Consider the following 19,492-nt stretch of genomic DNA (forward strand, 5'->3'; position numbering starts at 1 on the left):
TGACACACTGTGAGACCCCACACACACCTGGCAGATTCCTGACGCACTTTGAGACTAAAAACACCCCTGACGTGGCACTGACAAACTGTGAGCTCCCACACACCCTGACACACTGTGAGACCCTACACACCACTGAAAGGATCCTGACACACTGTGAGATCCCCACACACACCAGACAGGGTCCTGACACACTGTGAGATCCCCACACACCCCTGACAGGGCCCTGACACACTGTGAGACCCCAAACAATCCTGGCAGTTTCCTTACACACTGTGAGTCCAAACACACCACTGGCAGGGTCCTGACACAATGTGAGACCTCACAAACCCCTGACAGAGTCCTGAAAATCTGTGTGATCCCACACACCCCTGATGCACTGTGCGACCCTACACATCCCTGCCAGGGCCCTGATGCACTGTGAGATACCCAGGCACACCTGACAGGGTCCTGACACACTGTGAGATCCCCACACACCCCTGACAAGGTCTTGACATACCGTGAAGCCTCACACATCCCTGACAGGTCCTGACAGACTGTGAGTCCCTACCCACCCCATACAGGTTCCGGACACACAGTGAGACCCTACAAACCTCTGACGGGGTCCTGACACACTGTGAGACCCCACACATCGCCAACAGGGTCCTGACACAGTGTGAGATCCCACACACCCCTGACAGGTTCCTGACACACTGTGAGACCAAAGACATCCCTGACAGGGTCCTGACAAACTGTGAGACCCCACACAGCTCTAACAGGTTCCTGACACATTGTGAGATCTCACAGACCCCTGGCAGATTCCTGACGCACTTTGAGACTAAACACACCCATGACTTGGTCCTGACAAACGGTGAGACCCCACACAACCCAGCTGGGGTCCTGACACATTGTGAAACCCAACACATCCCTGACAGTGTCCTGACATACTGTGAGACCCCACAGACACCTGACAGGGTCCTGACACACTGTGAGACCACACACACCCAATACAAGGTCCTGACACACTGTGACACCCCACACACCGCTCATAGGTTGCTGACACACTGTGAGGCCCCACACACACGATAGAGAGAGGTGACACACTCTAAGACCCCCACACCCACCGGATAGGGACCTGACACATTGGCAGACGCCATACGCCCCTGGCAAAATCCTGAGACAGTCTGAGAACCCCCACACCCCTGGCAGGGTCTTGACACACTGTGAGATCCCCATACACCCCTGACAAGGTACTGACACACCGTGAGACCCCACACACCCCTGACAAGGTACAACAAACTTTGAGCCCCAACACACAACTGACAGAGTCCTGACACACTGTGAAAACCCACACACCCCTGACAGGGTCCTGACACACTGTGTGACCCACACACCCCTGGCAGGGTGCTGACAATCTGTGTGAACCCACACACCCCTGATGCACTCTGAGAGCCTAAACACCCCTGGCAGGGTCCTGACACACAGTGAGTCCCCACACACCCCTGACGGGTCCTGACTCTGTGTGACACCCCCACACCCCTGGCAGGGTCCTGACACACTGTGAGACCCCACAAACCCGTGACAGTGTCCAGACACACTGTGAAAGCCCAGACACCCATGCCAGGGTCCTGACCCACTGTGAGACCCCACAAACCTCTGAAGGGGTCCTGACACACTGTGAGACCCCACATATCGCCGACAGGGTCCTGACACAGTGTGAGATCCCACACACCCCGACAGGTTCCTGACACACTGTGAGACCAACGACATCCCTGACAGGGTCCTGACACACTGTGAGACCCCACCCACTCCTGACAGTGTCGTGACACACTGTGAGACCCCACACACACCTGCAGGGTCCTGACACACTGACACCCTACACACCCCTGACAGGGTCCTGACACACTGTGAGACCCCAATAACTGCTGACAGGGTCTTGACACACTGTGAGACCCCACACACCCCTGGCAGGGTCCTGACACACTGTGAGACGCCACACACACATGAGAGGGAGAGAACACACTGTAACACCCCCTTACGCACCAGATAGGGTCCTGACACATTGCCAGACACCATACACCCCTGGCAAAATGCTGAGACGGTGTGAGACCCACCACACCCCTGGCAGGGTCTTGACACACTGTGAGACCCCACACACACCTGACAGGGTCCAGACTCACTGACAGACCCCACAGAACATAGGTAGCATCCTGGCATACTGTGAGACCCTGACCCACTGTGAGACCCCACAAACTACTGACACGGTCTTGACACACTGTGTGACTCCACACACTACTAACAGGATCCAGACAAACTGTGATACGTTACACACCCCTGACAGAGTCCTGACAAACTGTGCAACCCAACACATACCTAACAGGGCCCTGATAAACTGTGAGACCCTACACGATCCTGACAGGGTCCTGACACACCGTGAAGCCCCACACATCCCTGACAGGTCCTGACAGACTGTGAGTCCCTACCCACCCCATACAGGGTCCTGACACACAGTGAGACCCCACACACTGCTGACAGGGTCCTGACACACTGCGCGACCACACACACCCCTCGCAGATTCCTGACGCACTTTGAGACTAAACACACCCCTGACAGGTCCTGACAAACTGTGAGACCCTACACACCCCTGACAGGGCCCTGACAGACTGTGAGATCCCCACACATCCCTGACAGGGCCCTGACAAACTGTGAGACGCCACACACCCCTGACAGGGTCTTGACGCACTGCGAGACCCCACACACCCCTGACAGGGTCCTGACACACTGTGAGACCACACACATCCCTGACAGGATCTTGACACACTTTGAGACCACACACATCCCTGACAGGATCTTGACACACTTTGAGACCGAACACACCCCTTTCAGAATCCTGACATACTGTGAGATCCCCACTAATCCCTGACAGGGTCCTGACACACTGTGAGACCCCAAACACCCCTTACAGGCTCCTGACACACTGTGAAACCACACACTCCACTGACAGGGTCCTGACAAACTGTGAGACCTTACACACCCCTGACAGATTCCTGACACACTGTACAACCCCACACATACCTAACAGGGCCCTGACAAACTGTGAGACGCCACACACCCCTGACAGGGACCTGACACACTGTGAAACCCCACATACCCCTGACAGGGTCCTGACACACTGTGAGGCCCCACACACACCTGTCAAGATCCTGACACAGTGTGAGACCCCAGGCACCCCTGGCAGGGTCTTGACATGCTGTGAGATCCCCACACACCCCTGACAGGGTCCTGACACACTGTGAGATCCCCACACACCCCTGACAGGGTCCTGACACACTGTGAGACCCCACACACCCCTGACGGGTCTTGACACTCTGTGTGACCCACACTCCCCTGGAAGCGTCCTCACTCACTGTGAGACCACACACACCCCTGACAGGCTCCTTACAAATCGCGAGACACCACACACACATGAGATGAAGAGGACACACTCTAAAACCCCCACACGCACCGGATAGGGTCCTGACACATTGCGAGATGCCACACACCCCTGACAAAATCCTGAGACAGTATGAGACCCCACACACACCTGACAGGGTCCTGACTCACTGTCAGACCCCGCGCTCAACTGACGGGGTCCTGACACAGTGTGAGACCCCACACACCTCTGGCAGGGTCCTGACACAGTGTGACACCCCACACACCTCCGGCAGGGTCCTGACCCACTGAGAGACCCCAAACACCCTTGACGAGATCCTGACTCACTGTCAGACCCCACAGAACGTAGTTAGGGTCCTGACCTACTGTGAGACCTCATACACCCCTGACAGGGTCCTGCCACATTGTGAGACCCCACACAACCATGGCAGGACCGTCACACGCTGTGAGACCCCACACTAACCTGACTGTTCCCTCACACACTGTGAAACCCCACACAACGCAGCTGTGGTCCTGACACATTGTGAGACCCCACACAGGTTCCTGACACACTGAGACACGCTTCCCCGCCCCCCCCCCCGCCACAACAGGGTCCTGACACACTGTGAGTTGCCACACACCGCTGACAGAGTGCTGACACAGTGTGAGACCCCACAAACTACTGACACAGTCTTGACACACTGTGTGACTCCACACACTACTAACTGGATCCAGACAAACTGTGAGATCACACACACCGCTGACAGGGTCCTGACAAACCGTGAGACCTTACACACCCCTGACAGGGTACAGACACACAATGAGACCCCACACACAACTGACAGGTTCCTGACACAATGTGACACCCCACACCCCCCTGGCAGGGTTCTGACACACTGTGAGACAACAAACACCTGACAGGGTCCTGACACAAGCTGAGACTCCACACACACATGAAAGGGACACACTCTAACACCCCCACACTCACCGGATAGGGTCCTGACACATTGTGAGACCCCCCACACACCTAACAGGATCCGGACTCACTGACAGACCCCACAGAACATAGTTAGCGTCCTGGCATACTGTGAGACCATGACCCACTGTGAGACCCCAGAAACTACTGACACGGTCTTGACACACTGTGTGACTCCACACACTACTAACAGGATCCAGACAAACTGTGATACCTTACACACCCCTGACAGGTCCTGACAGACTGTGAGTCCCTACACACCCCATACAGGGTCCTGACACACAGTGAGACCCCACACACCGCTGACAGGGTCCTGACACACTGTGAGACCACACACACCCCTCGCAGATTCCTGACGCACTTTGAGACTAAACACACCCCTGACAGGTCCTGACAAACTGTGAGATCCTACACACCCCTGACAGGGCCTTGACAGACTGTGAGATCCCCACACATCCCTGACAGGGTCCTGACACACAGTAAGACCCCACACACCCCTGACAGGGTCGTGACACACTTTGAGACCTAACACACCCCTTTCAGAATCCTGACACACTGTGAAACCACACACACCGCTGACAGGGTCCTGACAAACCGTGAGACCTTACACACACCTGACAGGGTCCTGACACACATTGCGATCTCACACAACCCTGGCAGGGACTTGACACACTGTGACACCACACACATCCCTGACAGGGTTCAGAAACACTGCGAGACCCCACGCACCCCCAAAGGGTCCTGACAAACTGTGAGACCCCATACACCCCTGACAGCGACCTGACACACTGTGAGACCCCACACATCCCTGACAGGGTCCTGACGCACTGCGAGACCCCACACAACCCTGACAGGGTCTTGACACAGGTTGAGACCCAACACACCCCTTTCAGAATCCTGACATACTGTGAGATCCCCACTATTTCCTGACAGGGTCCTGACACACTGTGAGACCCCAAACACCCCTTACAGGCTTCTGACACACTGTGAAACCACACACACCACTGACAGGTTCCTGACAAACTGTGAGACCTTACACACCCCTGACAGATTCCTGACACACTGTAAAACCCTACCCATACCTAACAGGGCCCCGACAAACTGTGAGACGCCACACACCCCTGACAGGGACCTGACACACTGTGACACCCCACACACCCTTCACAGGTTCCTGACACACTTTGAGACCCAATACACCCCTGACAGAGTACTGACACACTGTGAGATCCCACAAACCACTGATAGGGTCCTGACCCACTGTGAGACCCCACACATTGCTAACAGGGTCCTGACACAGTGTGAGATCCCACACACCCCAGACAGGTTCCTGACACACTGTGAGACCAAAGATATCCCTGACAGGGTCCTGACAAACTGTGAGACCCCACACAACCCAGTTGGGGCCCTGACACATTGTGAGACCCGACACATCCCTGACAGTGTCCTGACACATTGTGAGACCCCACAGACACCTGACAGGGTCCTGACAAACCGTGAGACCTTACACACCCCTGACAGAGTCCCGACACATTGTGCAACCCCACACATACCTAACAGGGCCCTGACAAACTGTGAGACGCCACACACTACTGACAGGGTCCTGACACACTGTGAGACCCCACACACCCCTGGCAGATTCCTGACGCACTTTGAGAATAAACACACCTCTGACATGGTCCTTAGAAGCTGTGAGCTCCCACACACCCGGACGCACTGTGAGACCCTACACACCACTGAAAGTGTCCTGACACTCAGCGAGACCCAACACACCCCTGACAGGATCCTGAAACACTCTGAGACCACACACACCACTGACAGGGTCCTGACACACTTTGAGACCCAACACACCCCTGACAGAGTCCTGACACACTGTGAAAGCCCATACACCCCTGAAAGGGTCCTGACAAGCCGTGAGATGCCACACACTATTGACAGGGTCTTGATACACTTTGAGACCCAACTCACCCCTTTCAGAATCCAGACACACTTGTGAGATCCCCACTAATCCCGGACAGGGTCCTAACACACTGATAGACCCCACAGAACATAGTTAGCATCCTGGCATACTGTGAGACCCTGACCCACTGTGAGACCCCACAAACTACTGACACGGTCTTGACACACTGTGTGACTCCACACTCTACTAACAGGATCCAGACAAACTATGAGACCCCACACACACCGGACAGGGTCCTGACACACTGTGAGACCGCACACACCCCCAACGGGGTCCTGACACACTGCGAGACCCCACACTCCCCTGACAGGGTCCTGACACACTGTGAGACACCACACACCACTGACAGGGTCCTGACACACTGTGAGACCCCACACACCCCTGACAGGGTCCTGACACGCTGTGAGACCCCGCACACCCCTGACAGGCTCCTGACACACTGTGAGACCCCACACACCCCTGATAGGTTCCTCACACACTGTCAGACCCCACACACCGCGGACAGTGTCCTGACACAGTGTGAGACCCCACACACCCATGGAGGGATACTGAAATACTGAGATAATCCACAAACAACTGACAGGGTCCTGACACACTTTGAGACCCCACAAACGCCTGTCAAGATCCTGACACAGTGTGAGACCCGACATCCACTCTGTCCATGCCTTGTAACATTCGAAATGTTTCTATGAGGTCTCCCCTCATTCTTCTAAACTCCAAGGAATACAGTCCAAGAGCGGACAAACGTTCCTCTTATGTTAACCCTCTCATTCCCCGAATCATTCTCGTGAATCTTCTCTGTACCCTCTCCAACGTCAGCACATCCTTTCTTAAATAAGGAGACCAAAACTGCCCACAGTACTCCAAGTGAGGTCTCACCAGCGCCTTATAGAGCCTCAACATCACATCCCTAACACACGGTCCTGACACACTGTGAGACCCCACAAACCCGTGACAGGGTACTGACCCACTGTGAGACCCCACAAACCTCTGACAGAGTCCTGACACAGTGTGAGATCCCACACACCCTTGACAGGTTCCTGACACACTGTGAGAACCCACACACACCTGACAGGATAATCACACACTCTGAGACCACACACGCCGCTGACAGGGTCCTGACACACTGTGACATCCCACACCCCCCTAACAGGGTCCTGACACACTTTGAGACCCAACACACCCCTGACAGGGTCTTGACACACTGTGAGATGCCCACACACCCCTGACAGGGTCCGGACACTCAGTGAGACCCCACACACAACTGACAGGTTCCTGACACACTGTGATACCCCACTCACCCCTGACAGGGTCCTGACACACTGTGAGACGCCACACACCGCTGACAGGGTCCTGAAACACTGTGACAGCCCACAGACACCTGACAGGGTCCTGACACACTATGAGACCACACACACACCTGACAGGGTCCTGACACACTGTAACACCTCACACACCACTCACAGGTTCCTGACACACTGTGAGGCCCCACACACACATGAGAGGGAGAGAACACACTCTTTAAGACACCCACATGCACCGGATAGGCTCCTGACACATTGCCAGATGCCACACACCCCTGACAAAATCCTAAGACAGTGTGAGACCCCAAACACCACTGGCAGGGTCTAAACACACAGTGAGATCCCCACACGGCCTGACAGGGTCCTGACAAACTGTAAGACCCCCACACACCCCTGACAAGCTACTGACACAATTTGAGACCCAACACACACCTGAAAGAGTCCTGACACATTGTGAAAACCCACACACCCCTGACAGGGTCCTGACACACTGTGAGACCCAACACACTCCTGACAGTGTCGTGACACACTGTGAGACCCCACACACACCTGCAGGTTCCTGACACACTGAGACCCCACACACCCCTGACAGGGTTCTGACACATTGTGTGACCCACACACACCTGGCAGGATGCTGACAATCTGTGTGAACCCACACACCCCTGATGCACTCTGAGACCCTACACACCCCTGGCAGAGTCCTGACACACTGTGAGACCAAAGACATCCCTGGCAGAGTCCTGACACACTCTGAGACCCAAAACACCCCTGACAAGATCCTGACACACTGTGAGACCCCAATAACCGCTGACAGGGTCTTGACACACTGTGAGACCCCACACACCCCTGGCAGATTCCTGACGCACTTTGAGAATAAACACTCCTCTGACATGGTCCTAACAAGCTGTGAGCTCCCACACACCCGGATGCACTGTGAGACCCTACGCACCACTGAAAGGGTCCTGACACTCAGATAGACCCAACACACCCCTGACAGGATCCTGAAACACTCTGAGACCACACACACCACTGACAGGGTCCTGACACACTTTGAGACCCAACACACCCCTGACAGAGTCCTGACACACTGTGAAAGCCCGTACACCCCTGACAGGGTCCTGACAAGCCGTGAGATGCCACACACTATTGACAGGGTCTTGATACACTTTGAGACCCAACTCACCCCTTTCAGAATCCAGACACACTTGTGAGATCCCCACAAATCCCGGACAGGGTCCTGACACACTGTGAGACCCCACAAACACCTGACAGGATACTGACTCACTGTCAGACCCCACAGAACATAGTTAGCATCCTGGCATACTGTGAGACCCTGACCCACTGTGAGACCCCACAAACTACTGACACGGTCTTGACACACTGTGTGACTCCACACACTACTAACAGGATCCAGACAAACTATGAGACCCCACACACACCGGACAGGGTCCTGACACACTGTGAGACACCACACACCACTGACAGGGTCCTGACACACTGTGAGACCCCACACACCCCTGACAGGGTCCTGACACGCTGTGAGACCCCGCACACCCCTGACAGGCTCCTGACACACTGTGAGACCCCACACACCCCTGATAGGTTCTTCACACACTGTCAGACCCCACACACCGCGGACAGAGTCCTGACACAGTGTGAGACCCCACACACCCATGGAGGGATACTGAAATACTGAGATAATCCACAAACAACTGACAGGGTCCTGACACACTGTGAGACCCCACAAACACCTGTCAAGATCCTGACACAGTGTGAGACCCCACATACCCCTAGCAGGGTCATAAGAGCATGAGACCATAAGACAAAGGAGTAGAAGTAGGCCATTCGGCCCATCGAGTCTACTCCGCCATTTTATCATGAGCTGATCCATTTTATCCTATTTAGTCCCACTGCCCAGCCTTCTCACCATAATCTTTGATGCCCTGGCTACTCAGATACCTATCAATCTCCGCCTTAAATACACCCAGTGACTTGGCCTCCACTGCTGCCCGTGGCAACAAATTCCATAGATTCACCACCCTCTGACTAAAAAAATTTCTTCGCATTTCTGTTCTGAAAGGGCGCCCTTCAATCCTGAAGTCATGCCCTCTAGTACTAGACTCCCCCATCATGGGAAACAACTTTGCCACATCCACTCTGTCCATGCCTTGTAACATTCGAAATGTTTCTATGAGGTCTCCCCTCATTCTTCTAAACTCCAAGGAATACAGTCCAAGAGCGGACAAACGTTCCTCATATGTTAACCCTCTCATTCCCCGAATCATTCTCATGAATCTTCTCTGTACCCTCTCCAACGTCAGCACATCCTTTCTTAAATAAGGAGACCAAAACTGCCCACAGTACTCCAAGTGAGGTCTCACCAGCGCCTTATAGAGCCTCAACATCACATCCCTAACACACGGTCCTGACACACTGTGAGACCCCACCAACCCGTGACAGGGTACTGACCCACTGTGAGACCCCACAAACCTCTGACAGGGTCCTGACACAGTGTGAGATCCCACACACCCTTGACAGGTTCCTGATACACTGTGAGACCAAAGACATCCCTGACAGGGTCCTGACAATCTGTGAGACACCACACAACCCAGTTGGGGTCCTGACACATTGTGAGACCCGACACATCGCTGACAGTGTCCTGACACGCTGTGAGACCCCACAGACACCTGACAGGGTCCTGACACACTGTGTGACCACACACACACCTGACAGGGTCCTGAGGCACTGTGACACCTCACACACCCCTCACAGGTTCCTGACACACTGTGAGGCCCCACACACATATGAGAGGGAGAGAACACACTCGAAGACCCCCACACGCACCGGATAGGGTCCTGACACATTGCCAGATGCCATACACCCCTGGCAAAATCCTGAGACAGTCTGAGATCCCCCATACCCCTGGCAGGGTCTTGACAAACTGTGATACGCCACACACCCCTGAGAGATTCCTGACACACTGTGGAACCCCACACACCTCTAACAGGTTCCTGACACACTGTGAGAACCCACACACACCTGACAGGATCCTGACACACTGTGGAACCCCACACACCCCTGAGAGATTCCTGACACACTGTGAGACCCCACACACCTCTAACAGGTTCCTGACACACTGTGAGAACCCACACACACCTGACAGGATAATCACACACTCTGAGATCACACACGCCGCTGACAGGGTCCTGACACACTGTGACATCCCACACACCCCTAACAGGGTCCTGACACACTTTGAGACCCAACACACCCCTGACAGGGTCTTGACACACTGTGAGATGCCCACACACCCCTGACAGGATCCTGACACACTGTGAGATCCCCACACACCCCTGACAGGGTCCGGACACTCAGTGAGACCCCACACACAACTGACAGGTTCCTGACACACAGTGAGACGCCACACACCCCTGACAGATTCCTGACAAACTGTGGAACCCCACACACCTCTAACAGGTTCCTGACACACTGTGAGACCCCACTCACCCCTGACAGGATCCTGACACACTGTGAGAGCCCACTCACCCCTGACAGGATCCTGACACAATGTGACATCCCACACACCCCTAACAGGGTCCTGACACACTTTGAGACCCAACACACCCCTGACAGGGTCCTGACACACTGTGACAGCCCACAGACACCTGACAGGGTCCTGACACACTATGAGACCACACACACACCTGACAGGGTCCTGACACACTGTAACACCTCACACACCACTCACAGGTTCCTGACACACTGTGAGGCCCCACACACACATGAGAGGGAGAGAACACACTCTTTAAGACACCCACATGCACCGGATAGGCTCCTGACACATTGCCAGATGCCACACACCCCTGACAAAATCCTGAGACAGTGTGAGACCCCAAACACCACTGGCAGGGTCTAAACACACAGTGAGATCCCCACACGGCCTGACATGGTCCTGACACACTGTAAGACCCCCACACACCCCTGACAAGCTACTGACACAATTTGAGACCCAACACACACCTGAAAGAGTCCTGACACATTGTGAAAACCCACACACCCCTGACAGGGTCCTGACACACTGTGAGACCCAACACACTCCTGACAGTGTCGTGACACACTGTGAGACCCCACACACCCCTGACAGGGTTCTGACACATTGTGTGACCCACACACACCTGGCAGGATGCTGACAATCTGTGTGAACCCACACACCCCTGATGCACTCTGAGACCCTACACACCCCTGACAGAGTCCTGACACACTGTGAGACCAAAGACATCCCTGACAGGGTCCTGACAAACTGTGAGACCCCACACAACCCAGTTGGGGTCCTGTCACATTGTGAAACCCGACACATTCCTGACAGTGTCCTGACACACTGTGAGACCCCACAAACACCTGACAGGGTCCTGACACACTGTGAGACCCCACACACCCCCGACAGTGTCCTGACACACTGTGAGACCCCACACACACATGAGAGGGAGAGGACACACTCTAACACCCCCACACGCACCAGATCGGGTCCTGGCACATTGCCAGACGCCATACACCCCTGGCAAAATGCTGTGACAGTGTGAGACCCCCCACACCCCTGGCAGGGTCTTGACACACTGTGAGATTCCGACACACAACTGGCAGGGTCCGGACACACTGTGAGATCCCCACAGACCCCTGACAAGATACTGACACACTTTGAGACCCAACACGCACCTGACAGAGTCCTGACAGACTGTGAAAACCCACAAGCCCCTGAGAGGGTCCTGACACACTGTGAGACCCCACACACTCCTGACAGTGTTATGACACATTGTGAGACTCCACACACACCTGCAGGATCCTGACACACTGTGAAAACCTACACGCCCCTGAGAGGGTCCTGACACACTGTGAGACCCCACACACACCTGCAGGATCCTGACACACTGAGACCCCACACACCCCTGAGAGGGTCCTCACACACTGTGAGACCCCACACACTCCTGACAGTGTTGTGACACATTGTGAGACTCCACACAGACCTGCAGGATCCTGACACACTGAGACCCCACACACCCCTGACAGGGTTCTGACACACTGTGAGATCCCACACACCCCTGACAGGTTCCTGACATCATGTGAAATCCCACACACCCCTGACAGGGTCCTGACACACTGTGAGAGCCCACACACCCCCGACAGGGTGACGATGAGAGGGGAGGGGGAACTGTGATTCCCTGACCTGTTCCTTTCACAGAATGCCCACTATCCTTTTCTCCATCTCCAGATGCCACATCAACACTGGGGACTAAAAGTTTCTTCCACAGGAAGAAAATGACAGCTGTGACAGTAGTGGGAGTTTGTCCAGTACGGGACAGTCAGGGGTCAGTGAACTACCAGGGAAATACTCACCTTCACAGCACAGTTAATTGTGAAATGTGATGATCTGGTGTTTATCTGGACCAGGCCTCTCTGTCCAGTTAGGGGTCTGTTTATCAAATTTACTGTTCGAGCATCCATTGATGAATCCAATTAATGCAAGAGCTTTGAGCTAACTCTTGTGTGCTTAAATGCTGAGTTCTGAGTTGAGGCATCTAACAGTTTGTCCACTGTCTGTTCCCATGGAAGATGTTCAACAGAAACACAAGGAGACTCTGCGGACACAAACCGAAACACTGAGAGTCAACACGATCCTGATGAGGGAGAAGGTGAAGGTTTTCCAGCTGGTTGATCGATACGCTGAGCTTACGGTCATATCTGCTGTTCGAGATCGGAGACTGGTGGAACATGAGCTGCTGGCAAGAGGCAGAGACCACGAGGAGTGGAGAGTGAAACATCTCCGCGGAGAGCTGGAGAAACTCCGGACAGATCGGTTGTTCCAGAGCAGCTGTTCCCGGAGTAAATCCAAATCTGGGAGTTCAGCAGCAGTGGCCGGAGTCCCGGGGATCGGGAAAACAACAATGGTACAAAAGATTGTTTATGACTGGGCCACGGGGAAAATATACCAACAATTCCAGTTTGTCTTCAGTTTTAAATTCCGGGATTTAAACTCCATTAACTGCAGAATAAACCTGAGGGAACTGATTCTGGATCAATATCCTTACTTTGGGAATATCCTGAGAGAGGTCTGGAAGAACCCAGAGGGATTGCTGTTTATATTCGATGGTTTGGATGAATTCAAACACAGAATCGATTTTGCTGACAGTCAGAGAGATACAGAACCCAAGCACCAGTGCCCAGATCCCGAGTGGTGGTGTGAAGTGTCTGACATCGTGTACAGTTTAATCCAGGGCAAGCTGCTCCCAGGGTGTTCAGTGCTGGTGACCACCCGTCCCACTGCGTTACATTTATTGGAAAAGGCTGAGATCGGTGTCCGGGCTGAAATCCTGGGATTTGTTGGTGAGGAACGGAAAGAATATTTCATCAGGTATTTTGAAGATCAGACGGTGGCAGCAGCTGTTTTCAAACATGTGAAGGAGAACGAGATCCTGTACACCATGAGCTACAACCCCTCCTACTGCTGGATCCTCGCTCTGGCACTGGGCCCCTTCTTCACACAAAGAGTCAGGGACCCGCAGCGAGTTCCCAAGACCATCACCCAACTGTACTCCTACTATATTTACAACATCCTGAAAAACCACGGCCGTGAGATTGAGAACCCCCGTGATGTGTTACTCAGGGTTGGTCAGATGGCCTTCAGAGGAGTGTACGATAGGAAGATTGTGTTTACAGATGGAGATTTGATCAACTACAATCTGAAGCCTTCCCAGTTCCTGTCCGGATTCCTGATGGAGCTTTTGGAGAGAGAGGATTCTGCCCGGAGCGTGGTTTACACATTCCCACACCTCACCATCCAAGAGTTTGTAGCTGCTATCGCACAATTCCTGAATCCACATCCCGGGGATACCTTGAAATTCCTCACTGAGGCCCACAGCACGACAGATGGGCGATTTGAGGTATTTCTCCGTTTCGTTGCTGGTCTCTCCAACCCAATGACAGCTCGGGGCCTGGAGGAGTTTCTGGGTCCATTTCCTCATCAAACAACCTGCCGGGTGATTGACTGGGTGAAGGAGGAGGTTAAACGCCAGATTGGAAACACGAGGAGTGAAGCTGGTAAAAGGAGCCTCCTGAACACATTGCACTACCTGTTTGAGTCTCAGAATCGTGGACTGGCTCAGGCCGCACTGGGATCTGTGGAAACACTTTCATTCTTGGGAATGACACTGACCCCGATTGACTGTGCGGTCCTGTCTCATGTCATCGGACTCTGTGATACAATAAAACACCTCAACCTGGAGAGCTGCCACATTCAATGTGAAGGAATCCAGCGGCTGGGACCCGGGCTGCACAAGTGCCAGGAGTTGAGGTAACTTGATTTATCTCTCACTCTGAACTGTGAAACTGTTCCATTGTGTTGTTTCAACATAAAGGGATTTGGGTAAAACTGTAGTAAATATGATTCTGAAGATTTGTAACAAATGCCATCCCCCTTCCTCCTGTGGGATCTCTGTTCCCCTTCCCCCTTCCTCCTTTTTCTTCCACCATCTCCCATCGACATTTCCCCATTCACTAATCTTCCTCACTGTGGGAGTTTCTGCCCTTCACCCCTGCCCCTTCCGACCCTCTCACATCAGGAACACGTTTCTAACCATCGGGGAATGAGACAGAATATGTGGAGTTTACAGGGTCACGCCGACAGACTAAATTACTGACATTCGGTGAATAGCCTGGAGCTGGGCAGTGAGGGACATTGACAGTGATGGGAACTCCGATCAGTGACTTACTGAAGGGTTTAATGTTTCCTGAAATATCCGAGTGAGAGAAATTCCCTCAGACCCACGGTTTGAATCACTTTGTTCATCAATTTGTCTGTTTGTGTTTAGACTGAGTTTTAATAAACTGGGAGATTCAGGAGTGAAACTGGTGTCTGCGGCTCTGAGGAACCCGGAGTGTAAAATACAGAAACTGCGGTAAGTACCAGACTGTGGGAGATTGTGTTTACAGTCACTGGGTGTCTGACACTGAACATAAATGTGATCAGTAATTGTGTTACTGATAAACACTGGGGATTTGTACCATCTCCTGTCTCTCTGTGTCCTTCACCCTCACTCTCTCTCGTCTCCAGGCTCAGCAATGTTGTTCTCAAAGATTCTGGTGTCGAGGATCTCGTCTCCGCTCTCAGTACAAACCCATCACTGACGGAGCTGGAACTGGGATTAAACTCGCTGACAGACCGATCTGTCCCCGCTGTCCGCCGCCTCATACTGACCCTCCCGAGTCTGAAGTGGATCCAGTGAGTGTTTGTGTTAATGTTCAATGTGATAAAATATCAGCGGATCCGCGGGTTTTCTGGTGATATTTGTCTGTGAGTGTTGTTGAAACATTAACCCCAGTCCCCTGTTACTGACACTGTTGTGTAATCTGTTTATTTCATCTTTATTCTCCCATCTGTTTCAGGCTGGCAGTGAATCAGTTCAGTGAGACCGGGGGGAAGGAGCTGAGATCTCTGCAGGAACCCAGACCCGGACTGACAGTGTATCTGTGAACATCTGAATGTGTGAACATCCCCGCCCGCGGGATGCCGACATTTTGGCCGATTCCCCGCCCTCCCCTTTAACCTTCCCCGTACCTTTAATGGCCACGCGCCAGGTTTAATTCCCAACGGTTTTAACGGAATTGGCTCCAGTCTCGCGCTGTGTGTCGTTCGCTGTTCTCCCGTAGTGACGTATTTCCGCCTCCTGTCCAGTGCCGGAGCTTCCGCTGGATGTGCGGGTTCGAGACCCCGGGGAATTACACAGACAGGAAGATCTCGGGGGACCGGTCTCAGTCTGGGACACCGGTGTCCCGGGGTGGGATTATCCTGGGAGAGAATCCTTTTGCTCCCTTTGCTGAGGACGGTGCATTCGGCAGTCTGGCCGATATAATGATGTTAAATTGACAAATACCTCGGCAGAAACCCTGGATCTGCAGCGATCTTGGACATGGCCCTGAATGTGATTTTATAACCGCAAACACGAGGAATTCTGTAGATGCTGGAAATTCAAGCAACACACATCACACTTGCTGGTAAACGCAGCAGGCCAGGCAGCATCTCTAGGAAGAGGTACAGTCGACGTTTCGGGCCGACACCCTTCGTCAGGACTAACTGAAAGAAGAGATAGTGAGTGATTTTAAAGTGGAAGAGGGAGGGGGAGATCCAAAATGATAGGAGAAGACAGGGGAGAGATGGAGCCAAGAGCTGGCAAAAGGTATATGAATGGGTCATAGGACAGGAAGCCCAGGGAGAAGGGAAAGGCGGAAAAGGGGAAAATTCAGAGGATGGGCAAGGGGTATAGTCAGAGTGACAGAGGGAGAAAAAAAGGGAAATAACAAATAAATATGTCTGGGGCCCTGACTGTCCCATCACACACTCCCGGGGTCAGACACAGTGTGAAGCTCCCTCCGCACCGTCCCATCACACACTCCCGGGATCAGACACAGCGTGAAGCTCCCTCCACGCCGTCCCATCACACAATCCCAGCGACTCCCTTGTCCATTCGTTCCCCCACCATCCCTCCCCACCGATCTCCCACCCGGCACTAATCCTTGTAAGCGGAACAAGTGTTACACATGCCCTTACACTTCCTCCCTCACCACCATTCAGAGCCCCAGACAGTCCTTACAGGTGAGGCGACACTTCACCTGTGAGTCGGCTGGGGTGATATACTGCGTCCGGTGCTCCCGATGCGGCCTTCTATATATTGGTGAGACCCGACGCAGACTGGGAGACCGCTTTGCTGAACACCTACGCTCTGTCCGCCAGAGAAAGCAGGATCTCCCAGTGGCCACACATTTTAGTTCCACATCCCATTCCCATTCTGATATGTCTATCCACGGCCTCCTCTACTGTAAAGATGAAGCCACACTCAGGTTGGAGGAACAACACCTTATATTCCGTCTGGGTAGCCTCCAACCTGATGGCATGAACATTGACTTCTCTAACTTCCGCTAATGCCCCACCTCCCCCTCCTACCCCATCCGTTATTATTTATTATCATTATTCTTTTCCCTATTTTGTCTCTTTTTTCTCTCTCTGTGCCTCTCACTATAGTGGGTTCACCTCCCCCCTTCTTTCTCCCTGGGCCTCCTGTCCCATGACCCTCCCCCTTCTCCAACTCTGTATACCTTTTGCCAATCAACTGTCCAGCTCTTGGCCCCATCCCTCCCGCTCCTGTTGTCTCCTATCATTTCGGATCTCTCCATCCCCTCCCACTTTCAAATCTCTGACTATCTCTTCCTTCAGTTAGTCCTGATGAAGGATCTTGGCCCGAAATGTCGACTGTACCTCTTCCTAGAGATGCTGCCCAGCCTGCTACGTTCACTAGCATTTTTGTGTGTGTTCCTTGGTTAATGTGGCCGCCGGGGATGGAGTGAGACACTGACTTACAATGGCGACTGTCGCTCACAGAATCTATGGCGAAGGAACATGCGGTGCCCGTGGATACAATCCCGGGATCGAGTGTGTTATTGATTGTAAAAACAGTATTTTAATTTGTGTTTTATATAGTCTTGGGTATTGTGTATATATTTTAATTCTAATAATTTTTTAATTGAATAAACTAATGTGTATAGCTCTGATAAACATACACATATACATGTGTGTTTTGGGGAGGAGGGGTGAGGGGTTTGGGAGGAAGAGGAGTGACGGGATGAGGAGTGGACTAATGAGACGGTGACCGTGGCGAAGTCAATAGGGGACGAAAAGGGGAGGCGAAAGTTCCTGTCACAAACTTGTGGTGACATGGAGAAGATAAAGACGGGGTGAGGAGGAGTGAAATGACAGGAAGGGAGCGGGAGTGATGGGACCAGGAAGGAGGGAAAGTGATGGGACGGGGAGGGAGGGGCAGTGACGGGTTGGGGAGGGAAGGAGGGGGAGTGACGGGGGAGGGAGGGGGAGTGACGGGACGGGGAGTGAGGGTAAGTGATGGGACGGGGAGTGAGGGGAAGTTACAGGAACTGGGAGAGAGGGGTCTGATAGGACAGAATGGGGATGAACTTGATGGGGAGTGTGAGGGAGGATGGGTGGTGACGTTCCATCGCAAATAAGAAGAACAGCAAGAAGTGTGGGGTGTGGGCAGGTGGTAAATGGGGAGCGAGGGGTCGAGACGCGGTCACTGCTGATGGGACGGAGAGTTGAGTGTCTGAACGGAGGGAGAGGGGAGCGACTCACTCAACGACGGAGGGAAGGGATCGGGTGGGGGAGCGAAATTTCCCATTGGAAAATGTTCACCACCCAGGATGTGATGGGTAGTGGGAGAAAGGACAAGGGATCGGAGACGGGAGGGTGTCAAGAGTGACGGGGAGAGTAGGGGAGAGACTCACTGGGTAACAGAGAGAGAGAGAGGGCGATGAAGGGAGGTGAAAATTGGCATCGCAAAATGGCAGCCACCCAGCATGTTGTACAGAGCATCGAGGTGGTGGGGAGAGGAAAGCGAGGAAGGGAGGGAAGGAAGGGGGTTGCGAGTAATGGGATGGGAAGGAGGGTGACAGGATGGTGAGGGTGAGGGAGTGACTCACTGAGTGGTGGAGGAAGTGGGAGGGAGGGTCACACCCGGGGTTACTAAATGGCTGTCGGCAGAAGGTTAAATGAAGAGTCCGGAGAGCTGGGTGTCGGGGGAGTGCGGTGGGGCGGGGGAGGAGAGGAGGGATGAGGAATTGAGATTGAATAAACAGTGGGAAGTGAGTGGAAGGTGAGGAAAAGAGTGTGCTTCATTGTACTTTGCTGGGAGAGCGGTTATCAATGGTAATCATCACAAAATGGCCGCCAGCCAGGGCGAGACGGGCGGTGATAGAGGGGACAGAGAGCGGAGTGTTTCAGGAGTGACCGGATGCCGAGGGTGGGAGAGGGCG

At 53.5% G+C, this 19,492-nt stretch overlaps 1 protein-coding gene across 1 annotated transcript in view; it reads left to right on the top strand.

Moving 5' to 3' along the window:
- Positions 1–16,642, top strand: part of LOC134342203 (NACHT, LRR and PYD domains-containing protein 3-like) — a 38,648-nt gene extending 22,006 nt beyond the window's left edge. The window contains exons 6-8 of the mRNA XM_063040178.1: positions 13,232–14,969; positions 15,487–15,573; positions 15,729–16,642. Coding sequence (XP_062896248.1) covers positions 13,232–14,969; positions 15,487–15,573; positions 15,729–15,900 — 1,997 coding nt within the window. The 3' untranslated portion in view covers positions 15,901–16,642. The remainder of the gene's footprint in view (positions 1–13,231; positions 14,970–15,486; positions 15,574–15,728) is intronic.
- The last annotated feature ends 2,850 nt before the right edge of the window (positions 16,643–19,492 follow it).

This window comes from Mobula hypostoma, unplaced genomic scaffold, assembly GCF_963921235.1.
Source record: "Mobula hypostoma unplaced genomic scaffold, sMobHyp1.1 scaffold_88, whole genome shotgun sequence".
Taxonomy (NCBI): domain Eukaryota; kingdom Metazoa; phylum Chordata; class Chondrichthyes; order Myliobatiformes; family Myliobatidae; genus Mobula; species Mobula hypostoma.